At 42.1% G+C, this 24,351-nt stretch overlaps 1 protein-coding gene across 3 annotated transcripts in view; it reads right to left on the bottom strand.

Annotated features, from left to right (window-relative positions):
* The window catches only part of LOC125453462 (rho guanine nucleotide exchange factor 17-like), a 457,467-nt gene that overhangs the window by 177,716 nt on the left and 255,400 nt on the right, over positions 1-24,351 (bottom strand). For all 3 annotated transcript variants that reach the window (XM_048533100.2, XM_048533099.2, XM_048533101.2), the window contains exon 2: positions 14,112-14,189. In XM_048533100.2, the coding sequence (XP_048389057.1) occupies positions 14,112-14,189 (78 nt within the window). The remainder of the gene's footprint in view (positions 1-14,111; positions 14,190-24,351) is intronic.

Genomic DNA, 24,351 nt, shown 5'->3' with positions numbered 1-24,351 from the left:
TTGCATTTAAATCAGTGACCTACTAATTCATCATGTTGGATAACTAGACTGTTTTCAATCCTCAACTGCAGACCTTGAAAGTGCAAGCAAATTCCTGCCAATGTCTTGATAAATGCAACTTACACCCAGTTTTTCATTTTTACTCCTTACCTGCTCAGGAATAGTATATTGGAGGTCATTATGGTAGTTGGTAAACAATTTAAACCTATTAAACATTAGTTTTGACCTCTTGTCTATGCTCATTTACCTAATCTGCAAGACCAGTCGTGTGGATATTCCAATGGCTTTAGTGTCTGGCTGCAGAGGGGGATGATCAACCAAGGCTCCCTTTCATGATAACTAACTATGAGCTGGGTCAAAACATCTGTAAGTGTGGACATTTGGTACAGGAACAGAATTAGCTGTGATTTCTACCAAGTGCTTATTGCCCAGGCTAATGCAAGATGAACGACCGTTTCAGCATGTGTCCATGGAAATGTGCTCTGCTACTATTGTCCTCTCTGCCAAAGTGAAAGATCTACAAGATTATTAGAATGATTATTATACACAGACCATTTGGCCCTTTGTAAAAGTTACATTGCTGGTTGTATTTAATTATCTTTTTGCCAGAGCTCTACAAATGGGAAAAGTTCTTCCTGTAATATTGAGAATCCACACTGTATTGAATGACAATATGAATAAGTACACAAGATTGAAGATTGAATGAAAAGCATATTCAAAGGGTCCTGGCAGATTTCCTCATTAATCAACTATTAATTCCTACTCATGCAGTATACTGCTTCCCTTTAGAACTTTGTACAATAATTCTTTCGGGAGGTTGCAATTATTCAGATGGTTAAAAGGAGAAAAAAAGGCTAATTTTCCTCTCATTAAGCATGCAGAATATTTAATTATCTTCTGTAGAGGCAGCCTTATAGCTGTCTATGGCAACTGATTATATTGAGTCTATTTAAATTTCTTTTCCTTTTCCTAAGTACCTATTCTGCAAATACAACAACCTTTTATCCATGTAGGTAGTACACAAATGAGCTCCTAATTAGAGCTTCTGTCTGAGGTCTAATGTTGTACATACCATTTTGAGAAAAGGAGGCAGCATTATTATGTACTTATGACATAAGTGAGTACTTATGACAGGAAACTGTTCACAAGATAAGACCATAACTGTGAAAATTATATCAGAATTTGTACACACTAGAAATGAAGTAAATTTGACCTAGACTATAAGGAAGAATTCTATTTATCGTGCAGTGATACAAAAGTATACACAAAGTAAAAATAACAGCACATTCCAGAAACAAATATTATTGTAGAAGTACAACTCAACAGCTTGTGTGTAGTGGATCATTAGAATTCCAAGGTGGCTAGGCAGAACGGAGAAACATCCCACCTGCTGCACCCGGCTTGGGAAAAAGTAGCTAAATAATGGGATCTACTTTCTGGGTGAGAGTTACGGTCAGACCTACCTTTGCCAGAAACAGTACATGCAGCAGCAGGAGCCCATAATGAAGCGGCAGCGCTCTGAAAGCTTGGGATTTCAAATAAACCCGTTGGACTAGAACCTGGTGTTGTGTAACTTCTGACTTTGTCCACCCCAGTCCAACACCAGCACCTCCACAGCATCATAATGATGGCCTTTAGAGTGATGCCAACAAACAGCTATTGGAATTGAAAGCGCTAGTTCTTTTCAAACATGCAACATTGCAAACTTTTTAAAATTTAATGGTCAAGGGATTTAAATAACTTGATTGCTTGACAGAACTTACATAAGAACTAGGAGCAGGAGTAGACTCTCCGGCCCCTCGAGCCAGCCCTGCCATTTAATAAGATCATGGTTGATCTTTTTGAGACTCAGCTCCACTTATCCGCCCACTCACCATATCTCTTAATTCCTTTACTGTTCAAAAATTTATCTAGCCTTGCCTTAAAAACATTCAGTGAGGTAGCTTCAACTGTTCACTGAGCAGGGAATTCCACAGATTCACAACCCTTTGGGTGAAGATGTTCTTCCTGACCTCAGTCCTACATCTGCTTCCCTTTATTTTGAGGCGATGCCCTCTAGTCCCAGATTCACCTGCTAGTGGAAACAACCTCCCTGCCTCCACCTTATCTACTCTCTTCATAATCTTATATGTTTCTGTAAAATCTCCCCTCATTCTTCCGAATTCCAATGAGTGTAATCCCAGTCTACTCAGCCTTTCCTCATAATCCAACCCTCCCAACTCTGGAATCAATCGAGTGAATCTCCTCTGCACCCCCTCCTGTGCTAGTATAACCGTTCTCAAGTAAGGAGACCAAAACTGCACACAGTACTCCAGGTGTGGCCTCACCAGGACTCTATACAGCTGCAGCATAGCGTCCCTGTTTTTAAACCCCATCCCTCTAGCAATGGCAGACAAAATTCCATTTGCCTTTTTAATTACCTGCTGCACCTGAAATCCTACTTTTAGTGATTCATGCACAAGGACACCCAATTCCCTCTGCACAGTAGCATGCTGCAATTTTTTACCACTTAAAATATAGTCCATGGATGTGAGTTTGCTCGCTGAGCTGGAAGGTTCGTTTTCAGACATTTCGTTACCATTCTAGGTAACATCATCAGTGAGCCTCTGACGAAGTGCTGGTGTTATGTCCCGCTTTCTTTTTATCTATTTATCAGATAAATAGAAAGCGGGACATGACACCAGCGCTTCGTCGGAGGCTCACTGATGTTACCTAGATTGGTAACGAAACATCTGAAAACGAACCTTCCAGCTCAGCGAGCAAACTCACATCCAGAACCTCAACCTGAGCTACAAATCTTCTCAAAACTCGCTAATATAGTCCATTTTGCTGATATTCCTACCTTATCTTATCCACCTTTTATATGTTTGCTGTTAAAAAACATCATAGATTACACATTGCAGGAAGCAAACCTCAAATGGATTTGCATTTCCACTGTATGTAAATCACAATCCAGCCCTTTCCTCCACCAATGAAAGTTGGATCTAGAAGAAATGTGGGCCAGATTCCGAAATCCCAATGCAATTTTAGCGAAGGTAAAAATCCTGATCTTGTTATTTGTGGCTTAATTGCTAGGGTAGTTTTCCCTGTGTTAGAGAGTTACGGGTTCAGGTCCCATTCCAAGATCTGACATATAATTTGAAACTGATACGCTAGTGAAATACAGAGGGAATGTTCCACTGCCTGCTCGATGGATGAGATATTAGAACATGTTCTCTTTTTACCTTCTAGTGAAAACAGAAATGATTCTGCAGTACAAGTTCGAAGAAGAGCAAGAGGAGTTATTGTAAAAGCCCTGGTCAATATCTATCCCTCACTCAAAGTCATTACAACAAATTATCTGATTGTATTACAGTGAGGTTTGCAGGAGCTTGTTTTGTGCAAATTAGCCATTACAATCCTACATTAGAACAGTGATTTCATTTCAAAGTAAAGCACCCTGTGACATCCTGCGATCACAAAAGGCACAATGTAAATGTATAACCTTTTGTTTTTGATAAGCATTCTCTTCACTATCTTCCATGTTACTTTTGTCATTTATCTGTGTTCATCCAACAGGTAAAAATTCATATCATTAAAGCTGACATGAAATTTAGAATGAGTATGTGCCTAAAATAGCTTCATATCATATCATATCATATCATATGACAGGATATTACAAAAAACATCGCTCTAATTCATTCCCTTTGAATGTGCAGCAGCTAATTAGTTTACAATAAGAGCCTTCACTCAGTAAATGAGGTGAATTATCGCTCTGTTTTTTGGTGTTGGTTGGAAGTTGAAATTTGGCCTGGATACTGCAAGAATTCCTTGCTCTTATTTCAACTGCGCTGTCAGATTTTTTTTATTACATATTCAGCTGAATGGGCAGACAGAGCCTCAGTTTAATGTCTCATCTAAATGACAGCCTCCGAGAAACTCTCACTTTTTTTTCTGAAGAAGGGTCTAGGCCAGAAACCTCAGCTTTCCTGCTCCTCTGATGCTGCTTGGCCTGCTGTGTTCATCCAGCTCCACACCTTGTTATCCCTCTTCTTCAATACTGCCAAGTTTTAGTTATAGGATTACATACATAGGCACATACATTCATAGCACTGGAACAGGTTGCTCGGCCCAACCAATCCATACCGGTATTTAAGCTGCACATGAACATCTTCCACCTTTCCTGATTTATTTCTACCATTTTCTATTCCCTTCTTCATCAAATGTTGGTCTAACTTGCCCTTAAATATACCTGTACTATTTGCTGCGACCATTCATTGTGATAGCAAGTTCCAGATTTTCACCACTTCATTGGGTGAAGTGGTTTCTACTAAACTCCTCCTTGGATTTACTGATAACTCATACTGTTGGTGTCTAGTTACACATGTCTCCACAAGGGAACAAACATTCTCTCTGCATCCACTCCATCAAAAACTTTCAAAAGCTTAGTATCCCGTCAACCTACAGACTCCGAGAGTATAACCAATGATTCGAGCTGATCTTTTCTTCCAATGAATTCAATATTGTAAAGGGAATGCTGATGATCTGAGGATATCATGCAGGTTGTGGTTAATTAAGCAACTTTTATACAGGTATCTCCATAATTGTTTAAAGCGAAATACTACAGATGCTGGAAGTCTGAAACAAAGAACTATGGAGAACTATGGAGAAACTCAACATGTCCGGCAGCATCTGTGGAGGGAGAGAAATGGACTTAACATTTCTTGTCGAGTATGACTCTTCTCCAGAACTGTTGTGAAGAAGCCATACCAGACTCAAAACCTTAACTCTATCTCTCACCACAGTATGACCCAACCTGCTGTGATCCTCAAACGTTCTCTGTGTCTCCATAATTAAAATATGGTAAGGATCTAAATCTGAATTGGAGTAATCATTCTCTGATCTGGCTTGTTTACCAGCTATTATTAGCTACTGATTTTTCTCTCTCCTCATTTGAATATTCTGTCTCTCTGAAGACACTGATTGGTGACAACTTTAAATGTGGTTTCTAAATAGTGAATGTGAGCTCAATTAACTCAGCACTTTCCTCTTCCATACCGTATACAATATCGGGTTTGTAAATGAATTGTTTATTTCCTTTTAAGGCAAAATGTAATTGTGAGTCTAATGGATAGCTGATTAATACTTCAACCTAGAACATTACAGCACAGTACAGGCCCTTCGGCCCTCGATGTTGTGCCGACCTGTCATATTGATCTCAAGTCCATCTAACCTACACTATTCCATGTACGTCCATATGCTTATCCAATGACGACTTAAATGTACCTAAAGTTGGAAAATCTACTACCATTGCAGGCAAAGCGTTTCATTCCCTTACTACTCTGGAGCAAAGAAACTACCTCTGACATCTGTCCTATATCTTTCACCCCTCAATTTAAAGCTATGCCCCCTCGTGCTCGCCGTCACCATCCTAGGAAAAAGGCTCTCCCTGTCCACCTATCTAACCCTCTGATTATTTAGATATGAGATGTGGAAATCATGTTGCCATGGGGATGCGGTTTGAGAATGGAAGTAGGGAAGTAGCTTCCACTGGAAGCTAATTGTACAATTGAATGTTACACTTTTCCACGTATGATTCTATTTGCACTTTGCTCTGAATAGCACACAGTGAAATTAACTACTCTTCAGAATCTCACAAAGGCCTCACTGACAGGGAATCCTTTACTAATGTAACTTATGATGTGAAACCTGTCTGTTTCTTCCTCTTTCTCTCCCTCAAACTAGAGGCTGCTGTGTTGCAATACCTCACTTGTTGTTAGAGTTAGCCCAGATTTCAGGTTGAAGATGTAACCAGCCTGATCCATCTGTCACCGTAGAACACTGAAAACGGTACCACTCCTCCAGTTTTTTATATTTTGTGTGTGACTTTGCAATGAAGTTGAACAGCCTGCGCCATACTCAAGTTATTGGCCCAGTGAACTCACAATGATAGACAACCTCAGCCTGGAAATGGCAGCTAAAACTCATACAATCCTTAACTGCCACACCACAATCAATCCTGTATATCCATTCTGTATGAAGTTTAATAAGCTTGAATCAAATGAAGTTCCAGTTTGTACTTTAAACTTGACTCAATTGATTTTACTCTGGGTTTTACTGTGACAAATTCAAATAGTCAAAGAAGGCATACAGCAAGCTTGCCTTTAATCGGTCAGGGCACTGAGTATAAAAATTTTATAAGTCAGGCCACATCTGGAGTACTGTGTACAGTTTTGGTCACCACGCTGTAGAAAGGGTGTGGAGGTTTTGCAGAGGGTGCAAGAGAAATTCAATGGGATATTACCTGGATTGGAATGTATTAGCTATAAGGAGGGGTTGGCCAAACTTGGATAGTTTTTGCCAGAGCATTGCAGGTTGAGAGGGCGATCTGACAGAAGTATATAAATTATGAGAGGCATGGATAGGGTGGATAGTCAGAGTCTTTCTCCCAGGGAGGAAATGTTAAATGTTAGGGGGCATAGGTTTAAGCTGAGACGGAGAAAGTTTAAAGGAGATATATGAAGCAACGTTTTTCTATACAGAGCATGGTGCCTGGAAGTTGCTATGAAAGAACTTTTTAGAAGCAGATATGGCAACAAATTTTAAGAGGCATTTTGACACACACAGACAAAAAGGCAGGGATTACAGCGATTTGGACCATGTGCAGAGAGACCAGAATTGCATGCAGTATTCCAATAGTGGCCTAACCAATGTCCTGTACAGCTGCAACATGCCCTCTCAACTCCTATTTGCTGGATAATCCTGAATGTGTGAGGAAATTACACTGATAACCAATTTATGATCATCAGTTGGGATCATCAGTTGGGCTCACAGTGCGGTGGAACTGTGTCCACTGGGAGCTACATGTAAACACAGGACCCTGTTCTTTGCAGACAGAATGAACATAGGCTGCACCTGATTCAACTCTCTTCACCTGACAAAGGACCTATGCTTCGAAAGCGTGTGATTTCAAATAAACCTGCTGGGCTATAACCTGCTGCCATGTGACTTCTGACATCAGCTACAACAGGTAACAGCCATTCTCTGGCTCATGTCTTAGAACAATGCCCCGAGCAATCAAAGTTAACTTGCTCTGTTTAAAATTTAAACAAAAAATTTTTTCATTAACTGGCAATGAGCATTAATTGGTCCATTCTCCATGGCAACGCCTCCACCAATTAGTGATAACATATTGTGAAGCTGGATGAACAGCGCAGGCCAAGCAGCATCAAAAGAGCAGGAAAGTTTGACGTTTCAGGTCAAGACCCTTCTTTAGAAATGGGAGAGGGGAAGGGGGGTGGGTTTTGAAATAAATAGGGAGACGGGGGAGGTGGATAGAAGATGGATAAAGGAGAAGATAGGGTGAGAGCAGACAGACAGGTCAAAGAGGAGAGGTTAGACAAGTGAAGGTGAATGTAGGTGGGGAGTTAGGGAGGGGATAGGTCGGTCCAGGGAGGACGGACAGGTCAAGGAGGCGGGATGAGGTTAGTGGGTAGGAGATGGCGGTGGGGCTTGAGGCGGGAGGAATGGTTATGGAGGCGGGGACTAGCTGGGCTGGTTTTGGGATGTGGTTGGGGGAGGGGAGATTTCGAAGCTTGTGAAGTCCACATTGATACCACTGGGCTGCAGGGTTCCCAAGCAAAATATGAGTTACTGTTCCTGCATCTTTCTGATGGCATCATTGTGGCACTGCAGGAGGCCCAGGATGGACATGTCGTCTGAGGAATGGGAGGGGAGGGAGTTGGAATGGTTCGTGACTGGGAAGTGCACTTGTTTGTTGCAAACTGAGCGTAGGTGTTCCGCAAAGCAGTCCCCAAACCTCAGCTTGGTTTCCACAATATAGAGGAGGCCACAACAGGAACAGCGGATACAGTGTATCACATTAACAGATGTACAGGTGAACATCTGTTTGATGTGAAAAGTCTTCATAGGGCCTGGGATGGGGGGAGGAGGTGTAGGGGCAGGTGTAGCACATGCTTCGGTTGCAGGGAAAAGTGCCAGGTGTGGTGGGGCTGGAGGGGAGTATGGAGCGGACAAGGGAATCACGGAGAGAGTGGTCCCTCCGGAAAGCAGATAAGAGTGGGGAGGGAAAATTGTCTTTGGTGGTGGAGTCAGATTGCAGATGACGGAAATGTGGGAGGTCATCTGCAATCTGACCCCACTACGAAAGAAATTTTTCCCCCCTAGCCTTATCTGCTTTCCGGAGGGGCCACTGTCACTCCCCTCCTGCCCCACCAGCCCCAGCAACTGAAGCAAGTGCTACACCTACCCCTATACGTCCCCCCTCACCCCCATCCCTGGCCCTAAGACTTTCCACATCAAACAGATGTTCACCTGCACATCTATTAATGTGATATACTGTATCCGCTGTTCCCGGTGTGGCCTCCTCTACTTCAGGGAAACCAAGCAGAGGCTTGGGGACCACTTTGCGGAACACCTACGCTCAGTTCGCAACAAACAACTACACCTCCCAGTCACGAACCATTTCAATTCCCCTCCCTACTCCTCGGACGACATTGCCACAATGATGCCACCCGAAAGATGCAGGAACAACATCTCATATTTCGCTTGGGAACCCTGCAGCCCAAGGGTATCAATCTTGACTTCACAAGCTTCGAAATCTCCCCTACCCCGACCACATCCCAAAACCAGTCCAGCGAGTCCCCACCTCCATAACCATTCTTCCCACCTTAAACCCCACCCCCATCTCCTACCCACTAACCTCATCCCACCTCCTTGACCTGTCCGTCATCCCTGGACTGACCTATCCCCTCTCTAATGCCCCACCTACACTGGATCTAACCCCACCTCTTTGACCTGTCTGTCTTCTCTCACGCTACCTTCTCCTTTATCTATCTTCTATCTGCCTCCCCCGTCTCCCTATTTATTTCAGAATCCCCTTCCCCTCCCCCATATCTGACGAATGGTCTCGACCCAAAACGTCAAACTTTCCTGTTCCTCTGATGCTGCTCTGCCTGCTGTGTTCATCCAGCTTCACACCGTGTTATCTCAGATTCTCCAGCATCGGCAGTTCCAACTATGTCCACCAATTAGCGTCCATTTGCTACTCAATCAGCACTATCCTCTCACGCAGTATAAATGCTGATTATTCCCTTGCATTAGTATGCTTGCATAATGTCCAGATGAATAGAGGCTGAAAAACTTCAACAAAACGTATCTTTCTTCAGCTACACTCAGAGTGATGAATGTTCTGTGTCATTAAACATGTATTGGGATCTGTGTTCGCAGACCACAATCCTCTCTACAAGGCAGTCATCAAAATCAATCATAAACAGTTTCCTGCATTAAAATTTTCAACCTGAAGTGATTCCTAATGATGCCCCAGGAACTAGGGATGGACATTACACATCAACCCTCTTTTTCTATGTTTGGCTGATTTTATCAGAACGGTACTGATTATTAGAAGCCATTTAGGTGCTGTCAATCAAAGAATGGATGATCTAATTGGCCCATATCATGCCTGAGTGCAGAAATACAGTGATTTCTAGGAGCTTATAAATTTTGTCAGCAGGCAATGATAACTCCCCTGGAGACAGAAGGCTTGTGGGGAGGGCTGTGCTTCTGTCATGCTGATATGCAGGAAGAAAAAAATGATTAATGAGAGTGTCATTCAGATATCTGGTAAACCTTAGACTACTCAAGCCATTTTGCTTGGTTTTACAATGAGGAGTTGAAGGATTTAAAAATTTAAAGATGGGTAGGTAGATAGAAGCTAGATAGTTAAGCTCGTAGAATGCTGCAAATAGCTAATCAGGTGCTCTTTTATACAACTCATCAGTCATTCCTGAGGCAATCAAGCATATACAGGACTCCACTTTGGCCAGTGCTCCATCTCTCACCAGCCAAAACTGACAAGACTGAAATGATGAGGTGCCAGGATGCACAAATCTATCCGCCCCAGCAGAAAGTTTAGCTGAGATCAGTATTCTGACACCAATATTAGAACAACTTGGCTGCCCAAATCCATAAAAAATATTCAAATCACACTTATCATTACAACTCTATTTTAAAATTAGAGTTTTTGTCTGTTTTTCTTTATGCCTCTATGTAGTCCTTTCTTGATGAAGGACCAAGGAATCAAACTGTCATCAGACATTAATACTAAGGCATGGGAGGTGTCCACTTTGATGTGCTGCAAATGCCACTTTTTTATAATGCATCATTCTGTGCCGCAACCTGACTAAACATTCAAACATTGTTCTTTCACAGTAGCTAGACATTAGCACAACGGCGCATGCGCTACCATATTGATTAGTTGTGCTAACCTTTTCATCAAAATAAATTGTTTTTGTTACTTTCAGTAAAATGTACTTGAATTAAATTTCGAGTTGAATTTCAATGAATTTAAAAGCACAGCAACAGGTCATTTCATTCAGGTAATCTGTATTCCACATGAATCTCTTCTCATCATGTTTCATTCAAACCTATTGGCATATCTTTCTCGTGAGCTTGATATGCTTCTCCTTATATGTCTTAACACTCTGGATGTGAGTTTGCTCGCTGAGCTGGAAGGTTAGTTTTCAGACGTTTCGTCACCATTCTAGGTAACATCATCAGTGAGCCTCTGACGAAGCACTGGTGTTATGTCCCGCTTTCTATTTATATGTTTAGGTTTCCTTGGGTTGGTGATGTCATTTCATGTTCTTTTCTCAGAGGATGGTAGATTGGCTCCAAATCAATGTATTTGTTGTTGGAGTTCTGGTTGGAATGCCATGCTTCTAGGAATTCTCACGTGTGTCTCTGTTTGGCTTGTCCTAGGATGGATGTGTTGTCCCAATCAAAGTGGTGTCCTTCCTTATCTGTATGTAAGGATACGAGTGATAGTGGGTCATGTCGTTTTGTGGCTAGTTGATGTTCATGTATCCTGGTGGCTAGCTTTCTGCCAGTTTGTCCAATGTAGTGTTTGTCACAGTTCTTGCAAGGACAAACACTACATTGGACAAACAGGCAGAAAGCTATCCACCAGGATACGTGAACATCAACTAGCCACAAAACGACATGACCCACTATCACTCGTATCCTTACATACAGATAAGGAAGGACACCACTTTGATTGGGACAACACATCCATCCTAGGACAAGCCAAACAGAGACACACGTGAGAATTCCTAGAAGCATGGCATTCCAACCAGAACTCCAACAACAAATACATTGATTTGGAGCCAATCTACCATCCTCTGAGAAAAGAACATGAAATGACATCACCAACCCAAGGAAACCTAAACATATAAATAGAAAGCGGGACATAACACCAGTGCTTCGTCAGAGGCTCACTGATGATGTTACCTAGAATGGTGACGAAACGTCTGAAAACTAACCTTCCAGCTCAGCGAGCAAACTCACATCCAGAACCTCAACCTGAGCTACAAATCTTCTCAAAACTCGCTATGTCTTAACACTATTTAGACCAACTACTCCACATTGTCGCAAGTTCCACTGTTGAACCATTTTCAGTTGTTCATCAATAAGTATCTTATAGTTATGGATCTAGTTACATCACCCAGGCTTGGGCTATCTTGTTAGTAGACACCTCTTCACTATGTCTACCTTTCAAGCCTCACTATAATGTTAAAGACCTGCATTCAGACATTTCCCTGCCTTATAGAGGAAAATACAACTTGCTAAGCTTTTTCTCTCAGCTCTGTCATCATGTTGGGAAGGGGAAACTTATCACATATTGGCAGATTTCATTTTACAGCTTTTTACTTCCAGTTAATCAGATAGTGTGGGTTATGGGGAAGTTAAACTGGGTAGCTTTACTGCAAACCAGTAATCACACATAATCAATATAGTGCAGTGAACTCTGCTTCTCAGCCTCTACAACAGACTTTGAAAGATGACCTTCTATCATGCAAACTCCGCTGCATCTTCAAACTCCCTTTCCTCTCCCACTGTCTGAAAGTGCTGTCGCCTGCCAATTATGTGTCTAGTCCACAACTCCAAACTTATCTCCCTCTATTCAGTTTGTGCGCTGAAATAATCTTTAACAAATTCAGAGTGGCTGTACGCCATGCCTCATCATTCTTCCCAACTTATTGACCACACCATTTTTTTTCAATGCCTCTCCATCAAGATTCAGGACACTCAAACTGGTGTTGCCTGGTTCCACAGCCAGAGAATCAGCTCTAACGCCTTGTCTTTTTGCTCCTCCATCATGACCTCCAGTGCTTCCTTATCCTTGTGCCCCTTCTGTTTCCCATCTCTTTGCTAATCATCATTGATATCATTTGATGAAGACTTTATGTTCCACAGATATATTTGACAATACCCAGCTTCATCATATTTGACAACTGGATCAGGATTCTACACTGTTTGTCCAACAATGGATGTAGGATGAGCAGAAATTCCTGCATGTGAATACTCGGAAGACTGAAGGCCCCATCTTTGGCCACTGCAACAAATGCCATCCCATGGCCACCAATTCCCTCCCTCATCTTGGCAACTGTCTGAAGTTGAACCAGCTGGCTCGCAGCCGTGTTTCCAACAACATGAAGCTCCCACATCCATATTCATAACCAAGGATCTTATTTTAACATCCTTCGCATTGCCCAATTCTGAAATTGCCTCCACTCTTTTGCTGCTGAAGACCCTATCCATACCTTTGTTGCCTCTAAGCTGCGCTATTACAATGCCCTTCTGACTGGTCTCTCTGCTTTCCAGCCTTTTTAACTTTCACCCATCCAAAACATCAATGACTGTGTCTTAATTTACATCAAATAACAACTATACCTGTACCATTGACATACACTGGCTGCTGTTCTGACAATGCTCCAAGTTTAAAAGTTGTCTGCTATTTTTAAATATTTCAATGATCACGCTTCTCCCTATCTCGAAAGCCTCTTCTAGCCATACAAACCTTTGAGATCTCTGCACTCCTCCAATTCTGACAAATTGCTCATCCCTTATTTTAATTACTCCACTATTAGCGGTTGTCCTTTCATTATTCATGCCCAAACTCTGGAATTCCCTAAATTCTCCCCAAACCATCAGATCGTAAGATGTAGGCACATAGTTAGGCCATTTGGCCCATCAGATCTGTTCCACAATTCGAAGATGGCTGATATGTTTCTCAACTCCACTGTCCTGCCTTTGATCCTCTTACTAATCAAGAACCTATTTACCTCTGTCTTAAATGCACTCAATGACTTTGCCACAGAAGGCTGTGGAGACTATGCGTTCCACTGATTCATCACCCTCTGGCTGAAGAAATTCCTCATCTCAGTTGTAAAGGGTCATCCGTTCACTTTAAGGCTGTGCCCACAGGTCTTAGTCTTTCCCACAATGGAAACATTTTCTCCATGTCCGTTCTATCCAGGTCCGTCACTATTCTGTAAGCTTCAATCAGTTCTCCCCTCACCCTTTTAAAGTCCATCAAGCACAGACCTAATGTTCTCAACTGCTCTTCATATGACAAGACCTTCATCCCTGGAACCATTTTCGTACATCTCCTGTGGACTCCTTCACAGCACATCCTTCCTTATATGTAGGGCCCAGAACTGCTCACAATATTCCAAACTTCTCCCTGTATCTAACGTCTCCAACTTTAGGATGCCCTTTTAAAAAATAATTCTTTGACCAAATTCTGATGCTGTAATATCTCCTGAGGTGTCTCGGTGTCAAATATTGGTTGACTGCATTCTCACAGACCACCTTAGGACTTACTGCACTGTAAATGCAAATAGGTGATTTTTTTCGACTTTGATAGATGACCAATTTTTTATCCGTCTTTTTTCATTAATCTGAACTTAGGCACCACTTCACCAACTAAGAAAAATTGGTAATAAAATCGGAACATGCGGGAGATACTCAGCCAGAGAGAAACAGAGCTAACTTTCCGAGTCCAATGACCATGCTTTGGAAAATCAGCCTTTTGTATTTCCTAATCACTAGCCTGCAAACAGAGGAAGGGCCAGATGGTAACAAGGCTAAATTAGATCCGTGCTGTTTTTCATCCCAACTCTCTTTTCAGGAAGTTCTCTTCCATTCACTTGGAGGAGCTGAGGTTGGGTAGCTAAACTGATTGCCCATTCAGTAAGAACTAGTGTCTAAAATGCCATCCATCTCAACTCAGATATATGTAAGGAATCAAATGCACATGTGCACAAACCTACCTGTATGAGTGTTCGGAGGGACTCCACATATGACTGTTCTGCATCCAGCAGGGTCATCATCACATGTTTTCTCATATCCTGAGGAGAGGAGAAAGGATACACCATGAGGAGTGAAACACCAAACAGCAATGCAACAGAGTAGTAGTCATCATGCTTTCACTTCACTTTGCCCTCAGTACACCTCTCTTCATTCTTGATATCATAGAATCCCGACAGTTTGGAAGCAGGTCATTCAGCCCATTGAATCCACCTGGCCCCTCTGACAAGCATCCTATCCCGCTAACCCTGCATTACCCATGGCTAACCCACCTAGCCTACATGTCCCTGAACACTAATGGCAATTTAGCATGGCCAATCCACCTAACTTGCACATCTTTGGATTGTGGGAGGAAACTGGAGCAACTGGAGGAAACCCACACAGATACGGGGAGAACATACAAAACTTCAGACAAATGGTCACACAAGGTGCGGAATCAAACCTGGGTTCCTGGCGCTGTGGGACAGCAGTGCTTACCACAGAGCTGCTGTGCCATCCCGATATGGTTTCATGGGCACTGTCTACATTCCCGTGTAGGGGCAAGGAGAATATAAGGGCAGCACTGGCAAAGATCCTATACCAGTTAAACAAATGGCACACTGGATAAAGGGGTTTCCTATCTAAAATAGAGACAAAGGTTAAACTTTCTCTCTCAGAGGGTGGTTAGTTTTTGGAATTCTTTTTCCAAGTTAAGCAGTAGCAACTGAGTCCCATGTATGATTTTGATTGGCTTTTGCTTGTCAAGGGGAGGCAATTGTTATGGAGGGATGGGAATGGACAGGAACGGGGAGTTGAGACCACAATCCGATCAGTTGCAATAGAACTGAACTGTGAAACAGGTTTGAGAGGCCATATGTCTTACTCATATTTCTATTTCTTTATGTTTCTTCACTACATGGTTATCAGACAGCCATCAAGAATGGGAACTTTGCCTGAATGTGCAGTACAAAGGTGCTGTTTTAGTCTGAAACTTGCAGTGCAGGTTAGATTAAGGGTTACACCTCAGACTGGGGGATTAAAGTCAGTCCCTGCCTCTTCTCTGCAGCTCAGCAACACCACAGGCAGCAAATCTGCCAAATTCACCACGCGCACCAAGGGGGAAGAAATGGATATTGGATGTAACCAAACTTAAGCAGTGGACTTGGACGACAAAACATAGACATGCACAAGGACAGAAGCTGTTGTTTCAGTTAACTCCAGTGAAACACAGACCTGGTCCACCACCCACACGCACATATCATAGGTTTCCTGGTCAATCTCATTGTGTGGAATTCCAAATTCTTGAGAAGAATCAGGAATAATCTATACCATTATGCCCATACAAGGATTGTTCAGCACTTTTAGCTGTTTCACTTTAAACTGTACATCTTTTAAGAGTATTTTCAGCGCTTACATGAAGTACAGCAATGCCACTTTGAGATGTTCTCCTTTCCAACTGTACTGGCTGAGGCAACTAACTTTTGAAGGTATCATCATAGGAATCTACTTCATGCTTATACATTTAGCCCAATCCTCGATTAGCCAAACTGAATCTGTCCACCATTTGTTTAATGTCTCAACGAGGTAGAGTCGCACAGTTTAGAGATGCTCAATGGTGATGTTAAGACTGCCGTATAATACTCATTCAGACTTCTGCAGGACTCTTCACTGTGCTGTCACCTCACAGTTATGCAATTAGATTGGAAGCCCAATTCATCGGGTACAAATCCAAATATGCCAAGCAGATAAAATGAATGACATAAATCTAATGGCTTATGGACAAGCACCAGCAATGTAATCTAGAAAACTGATGGATTATCACAAAAGGCCAGCTGCACCATAATGTCGTTCAGAAACAGGGCCGTCTCACATCCGGCTGATCTGGCTCTTATGTGACTCCAGTCCCACACCATGTGGTTGACCCCGAATGCTGTCACGGCCACGATGATTAATGTTAACTTGGCCGTATCAGCTTCATCCTAAACATAAATACAGTAAATTCCTACAGGGAAAGAGCACGATAATGCACCTTGACGCCATTCCAATTTTCCAACAGCTTCCAAACTGTTTGCCTTTCTGGAGACATCATGGCACTTACTCGGCTTTGACAGGTGTTGGCTCGCACAGTATAGGAACGGAGCATTGAAGAGTTCAGTGTTTAGAATACAGAATATTCGGAATGCCGCTTGTTAAATTTGACATATATTTAAACATCTGCCTGAAAGATTTATTTTCGCTTGAATCAGAGGTTTAGACCAATAATGCAGAACAAGATTGATAAATTTGAAATAGTTTTCTTTGTGAGGAAAAACAAAACAGCACAGTATAACTTAAATGGTGATAGATAAGGTAAGGCTGACGTATAAAGGAACCCAGGTGTCCTTGCACACCAGTGATGGGAAAAATAGCATGCAGGTATAACAAGCATTTTAGGAAAGCAAACGGCAACTTAGCCTTCATTGCAACAGGCTTTGATTACAGGGGCAATGAAGTATTACTGCAGCTGTAGAGGGGTTTGGTGTGCCCAAACCTTGGACCACACTAGGGGCAGTTTTGGTCTCCTGTGAGACATTCTGAAGACCTCCTGGACAGATTAGATGCTGGGACGATGTTTCCTCTGGCCAGGGAATCCAGAACAAGGGGGTCAGGCTCTCAGGATAGGCAGTTGGCCATTTGGGACTGAGATGAGGAGAAATGTATTCACTCAGAGGGTGGTGAATCTGTGGAATTCTCACCACCGGAGGTGGGGGAGGGCAAGTCACTATATTTGAGAGGTACAGGATCAGCCTTAATCATGTTAAATAGTGAGGCAGGCTTGATAGAGAGACTTGACGTATCCTACTCTTATTTTCTATGTTTCTATGAAATGTTTGTCAATTGCTCCAGGATCATGTCAATTATTTTCAAACAGTCCCAGCTTTTGGCCCGCATGACAGTCAACCTAACATCATGGATGACTAGAATTTAGATCCTTCAATTATCCCCTTGGCCAGCTGATATTCGATAATAATAATAATACACAAAATGAGAATTTAGATCCTTCAATTATCCCCTTGGCCAGCTGATATTCGATAATAATAATAATACACAAAATGAGAATTTAGATCCTTCAATTATCCCCTTGGCCAGCTGATATTCGATAATAATAATAATACACAAAATGATCATGAATTAAACAAGCAGCTAATATTTTACTCGTACAAGGAAATTGCACTGACGACATCAGTTTGCTGAAAGGAGAGTGAGATCACCTTTGAGATGAAAGAAATATGAGAAAGACTCCATGTAACAGAAAGGAAACAGCTGATGGGAAGATCATACAAAGTGTTGGTGGGAAAGACACAATGTTGTATACACCGGAACTAATCAACAATTTGATTTGGCTCCAAAGAATTAAATATTGTGTAATTAATCTTGCACTTGACTTTAATAGCAAACTAACTACTTGACATAACAGCATATCTGAACAATGATGGATCACTGAGCATGGAGTACCCCTTCTATACATCAGTTTCTATTTATCTTCCAGTGCACTGATCTGCTGTCAGCAGAAAACATGGTGAAGGTCAAATGTTCCAGGTGGAAATTGAGACTTTTTTCATATGTTCCAAATCATACAGTAAATATTCCATATGGAGACCATTTCTGTAACTATTTTTGCTGAGTGTATACTGTAAAATTTAAATACTGCAGGAGTAAGAAAGGATCAACATTTAGAATAATGTCCTTAATATGTTCACTGCTCAGCCCAAGTGAATTCTTTCCTCCTTAAGTAGTCCAGTAGGAGAGTGTTACTTATCTAGAGATTGCAAGTCTGATTTCCTACATCACTCCTTGCCTGGAACCAATCCTACCTTTTCCCTCTCCCTACTTTTACCATTTTATCCCATTTATCAACTTGGTTAGAGTAAAGAAAAATAGAAATGGACCCCAGATTCATTCAACAAGTCCAAATCCACTTTTGATTGAGATTTATATTTTTAAAAGCATGTATTGAACACAGTTCTTCAATAACTGTCCAATAATTGAGCACAAGCAGAAGCAGTGGCTTTTTTAAAGCAATTAATATTGGTAATAGCTGAAAGAAATTCAGTTGGCATGCAGGACTCATTTGGCTCCAAATAAATGAATAATAATTTTAATAGCTACCATAATTTCCCATCACACAGCAATCAGCTGGCAAATCCAATTAGTTCACCTTTAAATGGGGTCCATGGAAATCCTAATTCAAGGTTATAGTATCTTGGTAAATTGGTTTTGTACTTATCAGGATTTAACTACAGATGCGGGAATCTCAGCCTTGATGTGTAGATTATGATTTTAGCTCACAGACCCGATTTGAACGCATTTAATTAATCCTTTTGCAACTGAATGTCTTTTACAGATTTCCAAATTACGTATCAAATTTATTTTACAGATGCTGCGCCCATATTAACAGCAGCATTTCAAACTATTATTGTAAAGCAGAACAGTCACTAAGTTTAAGCCTCACTAGAAAAATGCATGACTTAAAAAGTGAAACAGTGGGGCTTCAGTCCTGCTCACATGGCTGATGCCAACTGGACTGGCAATAGACACATACGACCACAATACCTTTGGTCCGAGATAAGGAGCAAATCAACTATAACAGGCACTACTAGCTGTTTCCCACTGTCAGCTACTGAGTGCACAAGGGCGTGACATAAGTCCAACATAAGACTTGACACTGATGCACTTTACATAAAAAGTTATTTTACATTCACTAGATGAGCTGGCACCAGAATGTGGCTGGTAACAACAACTTATATTTATTTAACACCTTTAACATTATAAACTGATTAATGCATGTCACAGGAGAATTGTGAGACATAATATGTCAATGAGTACAAAAGGGAAGGTAATAGCCGAGTGGTCTTATCGCGGACTGTTAATTCTGAAGCCCAGATAATGTTTTGGGGACTCGATTCAATTCCTGCCATAGCAGATGGTGGAATTTAAATTCAAGAAAAATCTGGAATTGAGAGTCTAATGATCATCACGAATTCATTGTCATGAGAAACCCAGCTGGTTCACTAATGTCCTTCAGGGAAGGAAACTGCCACCCTTACCTGGTCTAGCTTACATGTGCCTCCAGACCCACAGCAATGTGGATGATACTTAAGTGCCCTCTGGGCAATAAATGCTGATCACAGGATGCCCGCATCCTGTGAATGAATTAAAAAGAGAAGGTAGATTGACAAATGCTTGGTCAAAGATATAGAAAGTAAGGACTTTCTTAATGAGCCAGAGGTATTTAGTGAACGTATTCCAGATATTAAGGTCGAGACAACTTATGGAATGGTCACCATTGGTGGGTTGATTTAAAATGGGGACGCTCAACATTCTGGAATTATATCAGCTGAGATAACTTGGAGGGGCTGGTGGAAATTACAGACTTTGGAAGGGGTGAGGACATGTAAGGAGCTGAAAGCAAGGATGGGAATTTCAAAGTGAAGATGTCATTGGCCAGGAGCACATTGCGGGCCAGGAGCACAAGGGTGATGGGAGAATGGGACCTGCTGCCAGTTACAAAATGATCAACTGAGCTTCGGGTGTCATTGAGGTCACGGAGGGTAGAATATGGGAGACCTGCCAGGATTCCACAGATTGGTTGAGGCTATAATTAACAGAGGCATGGATGGAGATGGCAGCCGAGGGTGATCTGAGACAAGGGCAAAATCAAATCATTGTTGAATTAGGTGGTCACGTATGACACCAAGATTGGGAACAGTCCAATTCCAAGACTCAGTCTCAAGACAATGGCCAGACAGAGGGATAGAGTTGATAATCAGGAAGCGGGGTTTGGAGCAGGAACAACTAACAGTCAGTATTTCCATTTTTTTTTCATTGGAGGAAATTCCACTCATCCAAACACGGTACGTGAGGTAAGCAGGCTGGCCATTTAGACTGAGGAGTCTGGAGAGGTGGTGAGGCAAAACCGGGGATCATCAAGGGACATGCTGAAACTAACACTGTTTTCTGTCAATGTTGCTGAGTGGCAGTATGTGAATGAGATGGAACATAGAACATAAAACATAAAACATTACAGCACAGTACAGGCCCTTCGGCCCTCGATGTTGTGCCAACCTGTCATACCGATCTCAAGCCCATCTAACCTACACTATTTCATGTACGTTCATATGCTTATCCAATGACAACTTAAATGTACCTAAAGTTGGCGAATCTACTACTGTTGCAGGCAAAGCGTTCCAATCCCTTACTACTCTGAGTAAAGAAACTATCTCTGACATCTGTCATATATCTTTCACCCCTCAATTTAAAGCTATGCCCATTCGTGCTCACCATCACCATCCTAGGAAAAAGCCTCTCCCTATCCGCCCTATCTAACCCGCTGATTATTTTATATGTTTCAATTAAGTCACCTCTCAACCTTCTTCTCTCTAATGAAAACAGCCTCAAGTCCCTCAGCCTTTCCTCGTAAGACCTTCCCTCCATACCAGGCAACATCCTAGTAAATCTCCTCCTCACCCTTTCCAAAGCTTCCACATCCTTCTTATAATGCGGTGACCAGAACTGTACACAATACTCCATACTTAATGTCTTGAGGACAGGCAAGTAGCCAATATAGAGCCTTGAACCTTATTACTTTTACAATCTTTAAACTTTTCATGGCAAGTTAAACACTCAGCATGCTCTTGAATTCTGGAATATTGCTTCAATGTTTCATTAATTGCAACATAAAAAGTAGGTGAGAGCAGTTTAAAAAGATGCTTAGAAAACCTTTGGATCCTCTCCCTTGAATAATGAGTGAGGCCTCAATTTGAGAATCCAAAGTGGTTGGCTTCCTGCCCCTCTTGGTATGCTTCAAAAATTGCATTCTGGTCATTCAGAGCTTCATTTGCCAGCTCCATTTGTATACATCCAAGATTTATGAGATAGACTTAGTATTTCATCACATTTAATGGATCTGCCCAGATCAGCCTGGCAGCATATTTGTCTGCTGACAGCAAGGAGGAATTCTATTGTGGTGGCAGTGAAAGCCCAAGAGCAGCAAATGTTAACATCAAAGCATGAAGGATTGATTGCTATCCCATTCAGCAACATCACTCTGAAAATGGTAAAGGGAAACAGTTTTGAATAGCACTGTATTTGGACTGGTGTGGCCTCAGGGTCTCTCACTCACTCTGATAGTCCACGGATTTGAATTCCAATGCCTCCAGGTACCACATTTTACTATGACAGGGGTGAAAATGCCCACAGCCAACAATCACAGTTTTCACTGACATAAGCGAGGAATTTATGGCCAACCTTTCTGAAACATCGGTTCTTCCTCAAGTGGAGTATTGTGTGCAATTCAGGCAACATGCTTCAGGAAGGGTGTGAAGGCTTTAGAAATGGAGCAGAAAATGGTCATAGGCATGATGGGGTTCAATTATATGGATTGATTGGAGCATTTGGAGTTTACTTGGAGAAGATTGAGAGGATATTTGTTAGAAATATTCAAAATCATTTTTTTAAAAAGTATATTTGTTCATAGGATATGGGCATCATTTATTGTCCAGAGGACAGTTGAGCGACAACCACATAACTGTGGGCCTGGAGTCACATACAGGCCAGACAAGCTAAAGATGCAGATTTCCTTCCTATTAATGAACCAGGTGGGCTTTTACAACAGTCAGCTGTGGTTGCATTGTCACTATAAAAACGAGCTTTCAATTCCAGATGTTTTTTAAATTAAATTACCATGGTGGGATGTGAACCCATGTCCTGTGATATTACCAGTACACCACCACCTCCCAAGGACTCAAGAGGCACCTAGACAGAGAAGGGAAAGAGAAAATGTTTCCATTGGTGAAAGGATCAAAACCCTGAGGACCCTAATGTAAGGTGATTGACAAAAGAATCAAGGAACACAATGGAAAACATTTTTACACACATAGTCACCAGGATCTGGAATGCACTGATTAGAAGTGTAATAGAGGCAGATTGGAAGAAACTGGAAGATTATTTGAAGAGAATAAAGGTGCAAAGCTATTGGGAAAAGGTGGGAGAGCAAGACTAGCTCAGTTAGCCTTGTAGAGAACAAGCAGGGACATGACGGATCAAATGGCCACCCCGTTTGCTCTAATCGTTCATGATAATGTGATTGATAAATAGCCCCATTCCAAAGATTTGGGAATGCATTCAGCTGCAGATGAATTAAAATTGAGGCCAAAGAACACAAAAAAAAGTCAGCATGGAAAAGTAATTCCATTTAGAATTAGCAAGTGAACAGCCAAAAGGAAGGTGGCACCTGGATTAGCAACGACAGTAGTCACATGATCAGGGAACTGACCTAGTTAGGAGCTGACGAATGTGTTCGGCAGTCACCATTAAACACACAATTGCTTCAGTGATTGTGCAAGCAGACAGCTGGAGAAGTCAGGAGACTGGTGAAATCAAACAGTTATCCACTGGCTGGTCTTAACTTAGAGTCATAGAGTCATACAGCATGGAAACAGGCTCTTCGTTTCAATTCCTCTGTGCCAACCAAGTCTCCCCAAACTAAACTAGCCCCACTTGCCTGCATTTGGCCAATATCCCCATAAACCCTCCGTATTCCTGTACCTATCCAAATTTTTCTAAAATATTATAAATGTATCTGCCATCTACTGCTTCCTCTTGCAGCTTATTCTGCACACAAGCCACCCGCTGTGTGAAAGGTCACCCTCAAGACCCTTTAAATCTTTCTCTTCTTACCATAAAAATATGCCCCCTAGTTTTGAACTCCCCCACCCTAGGGAAAAGACCTTTCCTATTCACCTTAGCGACAATTTTATAAACCTCAATAGGATCACCCCATAACCTCCAGCTATCCAGCATGTCCTTATTACTCAAACCCACCAGTCCCATCAACATCCTGGTAAACCTTCCCTGAGCCCGCTCCAACACACTATCATCCTTCCTATAGCTGGGAAACCAGAACTGTACACACTACTCCAAAAGTGGCCTCATCATCATCTTGTATAACCTCAACATGATGCCACAGCTCCCGTACTCAATGGTCTGAGCAAAGAAGGTAAGCCTGCTAAGTACCTTCTTAACCATCCGACATCAACACCGACATACAAACATTGAAGAAGCCTCTTCTCGAACCAGCAGCAATATGTAACTTGGGAGGAAAGCAAAGATATAGGGAGTGCGATGAACAATCAAAAAAATAAGTTATAGGAAGTGGATGGTTAGTTTACCCACAATCAGTAATGCAGCTGAAAAGCAGGCTCAGCTACTAATTGGGAAGTCATTGGAACTGCCGAAGCTGGAGTCTGAGAATACAAAGTGTGGAGCTGGACAAACATAGCAGGCCAGGCAGCATCAGAGGAGCAGGAAATCTGACATTTCAGGTCTGGGCAGTTCTTCAGAAAGGGTCCTACACGAACAACATCAGGAAGATACTACACGCCCCGACACACTCATCACACTACCCTACATCAGGAACACATCGGAACTAACCACAAGACTCCTACGACCGCTGGGCGTCAGAGTGGCACACATCAACCCTACGGCAACTGTTCACCCGAACCAAAGACCCACTCCCTGCCATGGACAGGGCCAATGTCATTTACAAGATCCCCTGCAGAGACTGTAAGAAACATTACATTGGACAAACAGGAAGGAAACTAACAACAAGAGTACACGAACGCCAACTGGCTACAAAAAGACACAACCAATACTCACTCATCTCAATCCTCATGGACAAGGAGAACCATGACTTCAACTGGGACAACACCAAGATCCTGGGACAGGCCAGGCAGAGACAGGCACAGGAATTCCTTGAAGTCTGGCACTCCACGAAGCATGCTATTAATAAACGCATAGAATTCAACCCCATATACACTCCATTACGAAGGAAAATCGGAAGTGAGGTAATCCAGCTCAAGGGACTTCAGAGTTTAAAAACCAGGTGGGAACACACCAACGCTTCGTTGGGGGCTGCACTGAAGATGTTACCAAGCATGGTAACGAAATGTCTGCAAAACAACAAACCAGCTCGGTGAGCCAACCAACCTCCAAAACCTTAGACATGCTGAACGCTGTTGGAAGTGCCTGTGTGGCCCTTGATCTGGCTTGGGTCAATGGCGGTCACTACTCTGGTGATGGATTGTCAGTAAATTACAAACGCTTAGTCAAGGTATTAGAGAATGCCCTGTACCTGTTGTAAGTAACACCTTCAAGCGAGAGTGAAAACATTACCTGAAAAGAAGA

Source organism: Stegostoma tigrinum, chromosome 6 (genome assembly GCF_030684315.1).
Source record: "Stegostoma tigrinum isolate sSteTig4 chromosome 6, sSteTig4.hap1, whole genome shotgun sequence".
Classification (NCBI taxonomy): Eukaryota; Metazoa; Chordata; class Chondrichthyes; order Orectolobiformes; family Stegostomatidae; genus Stegostoma; species Stegostoma tigrinum.
This window is presented reverse-complemented; position numbering and strand designations above follow the sequence as displayed.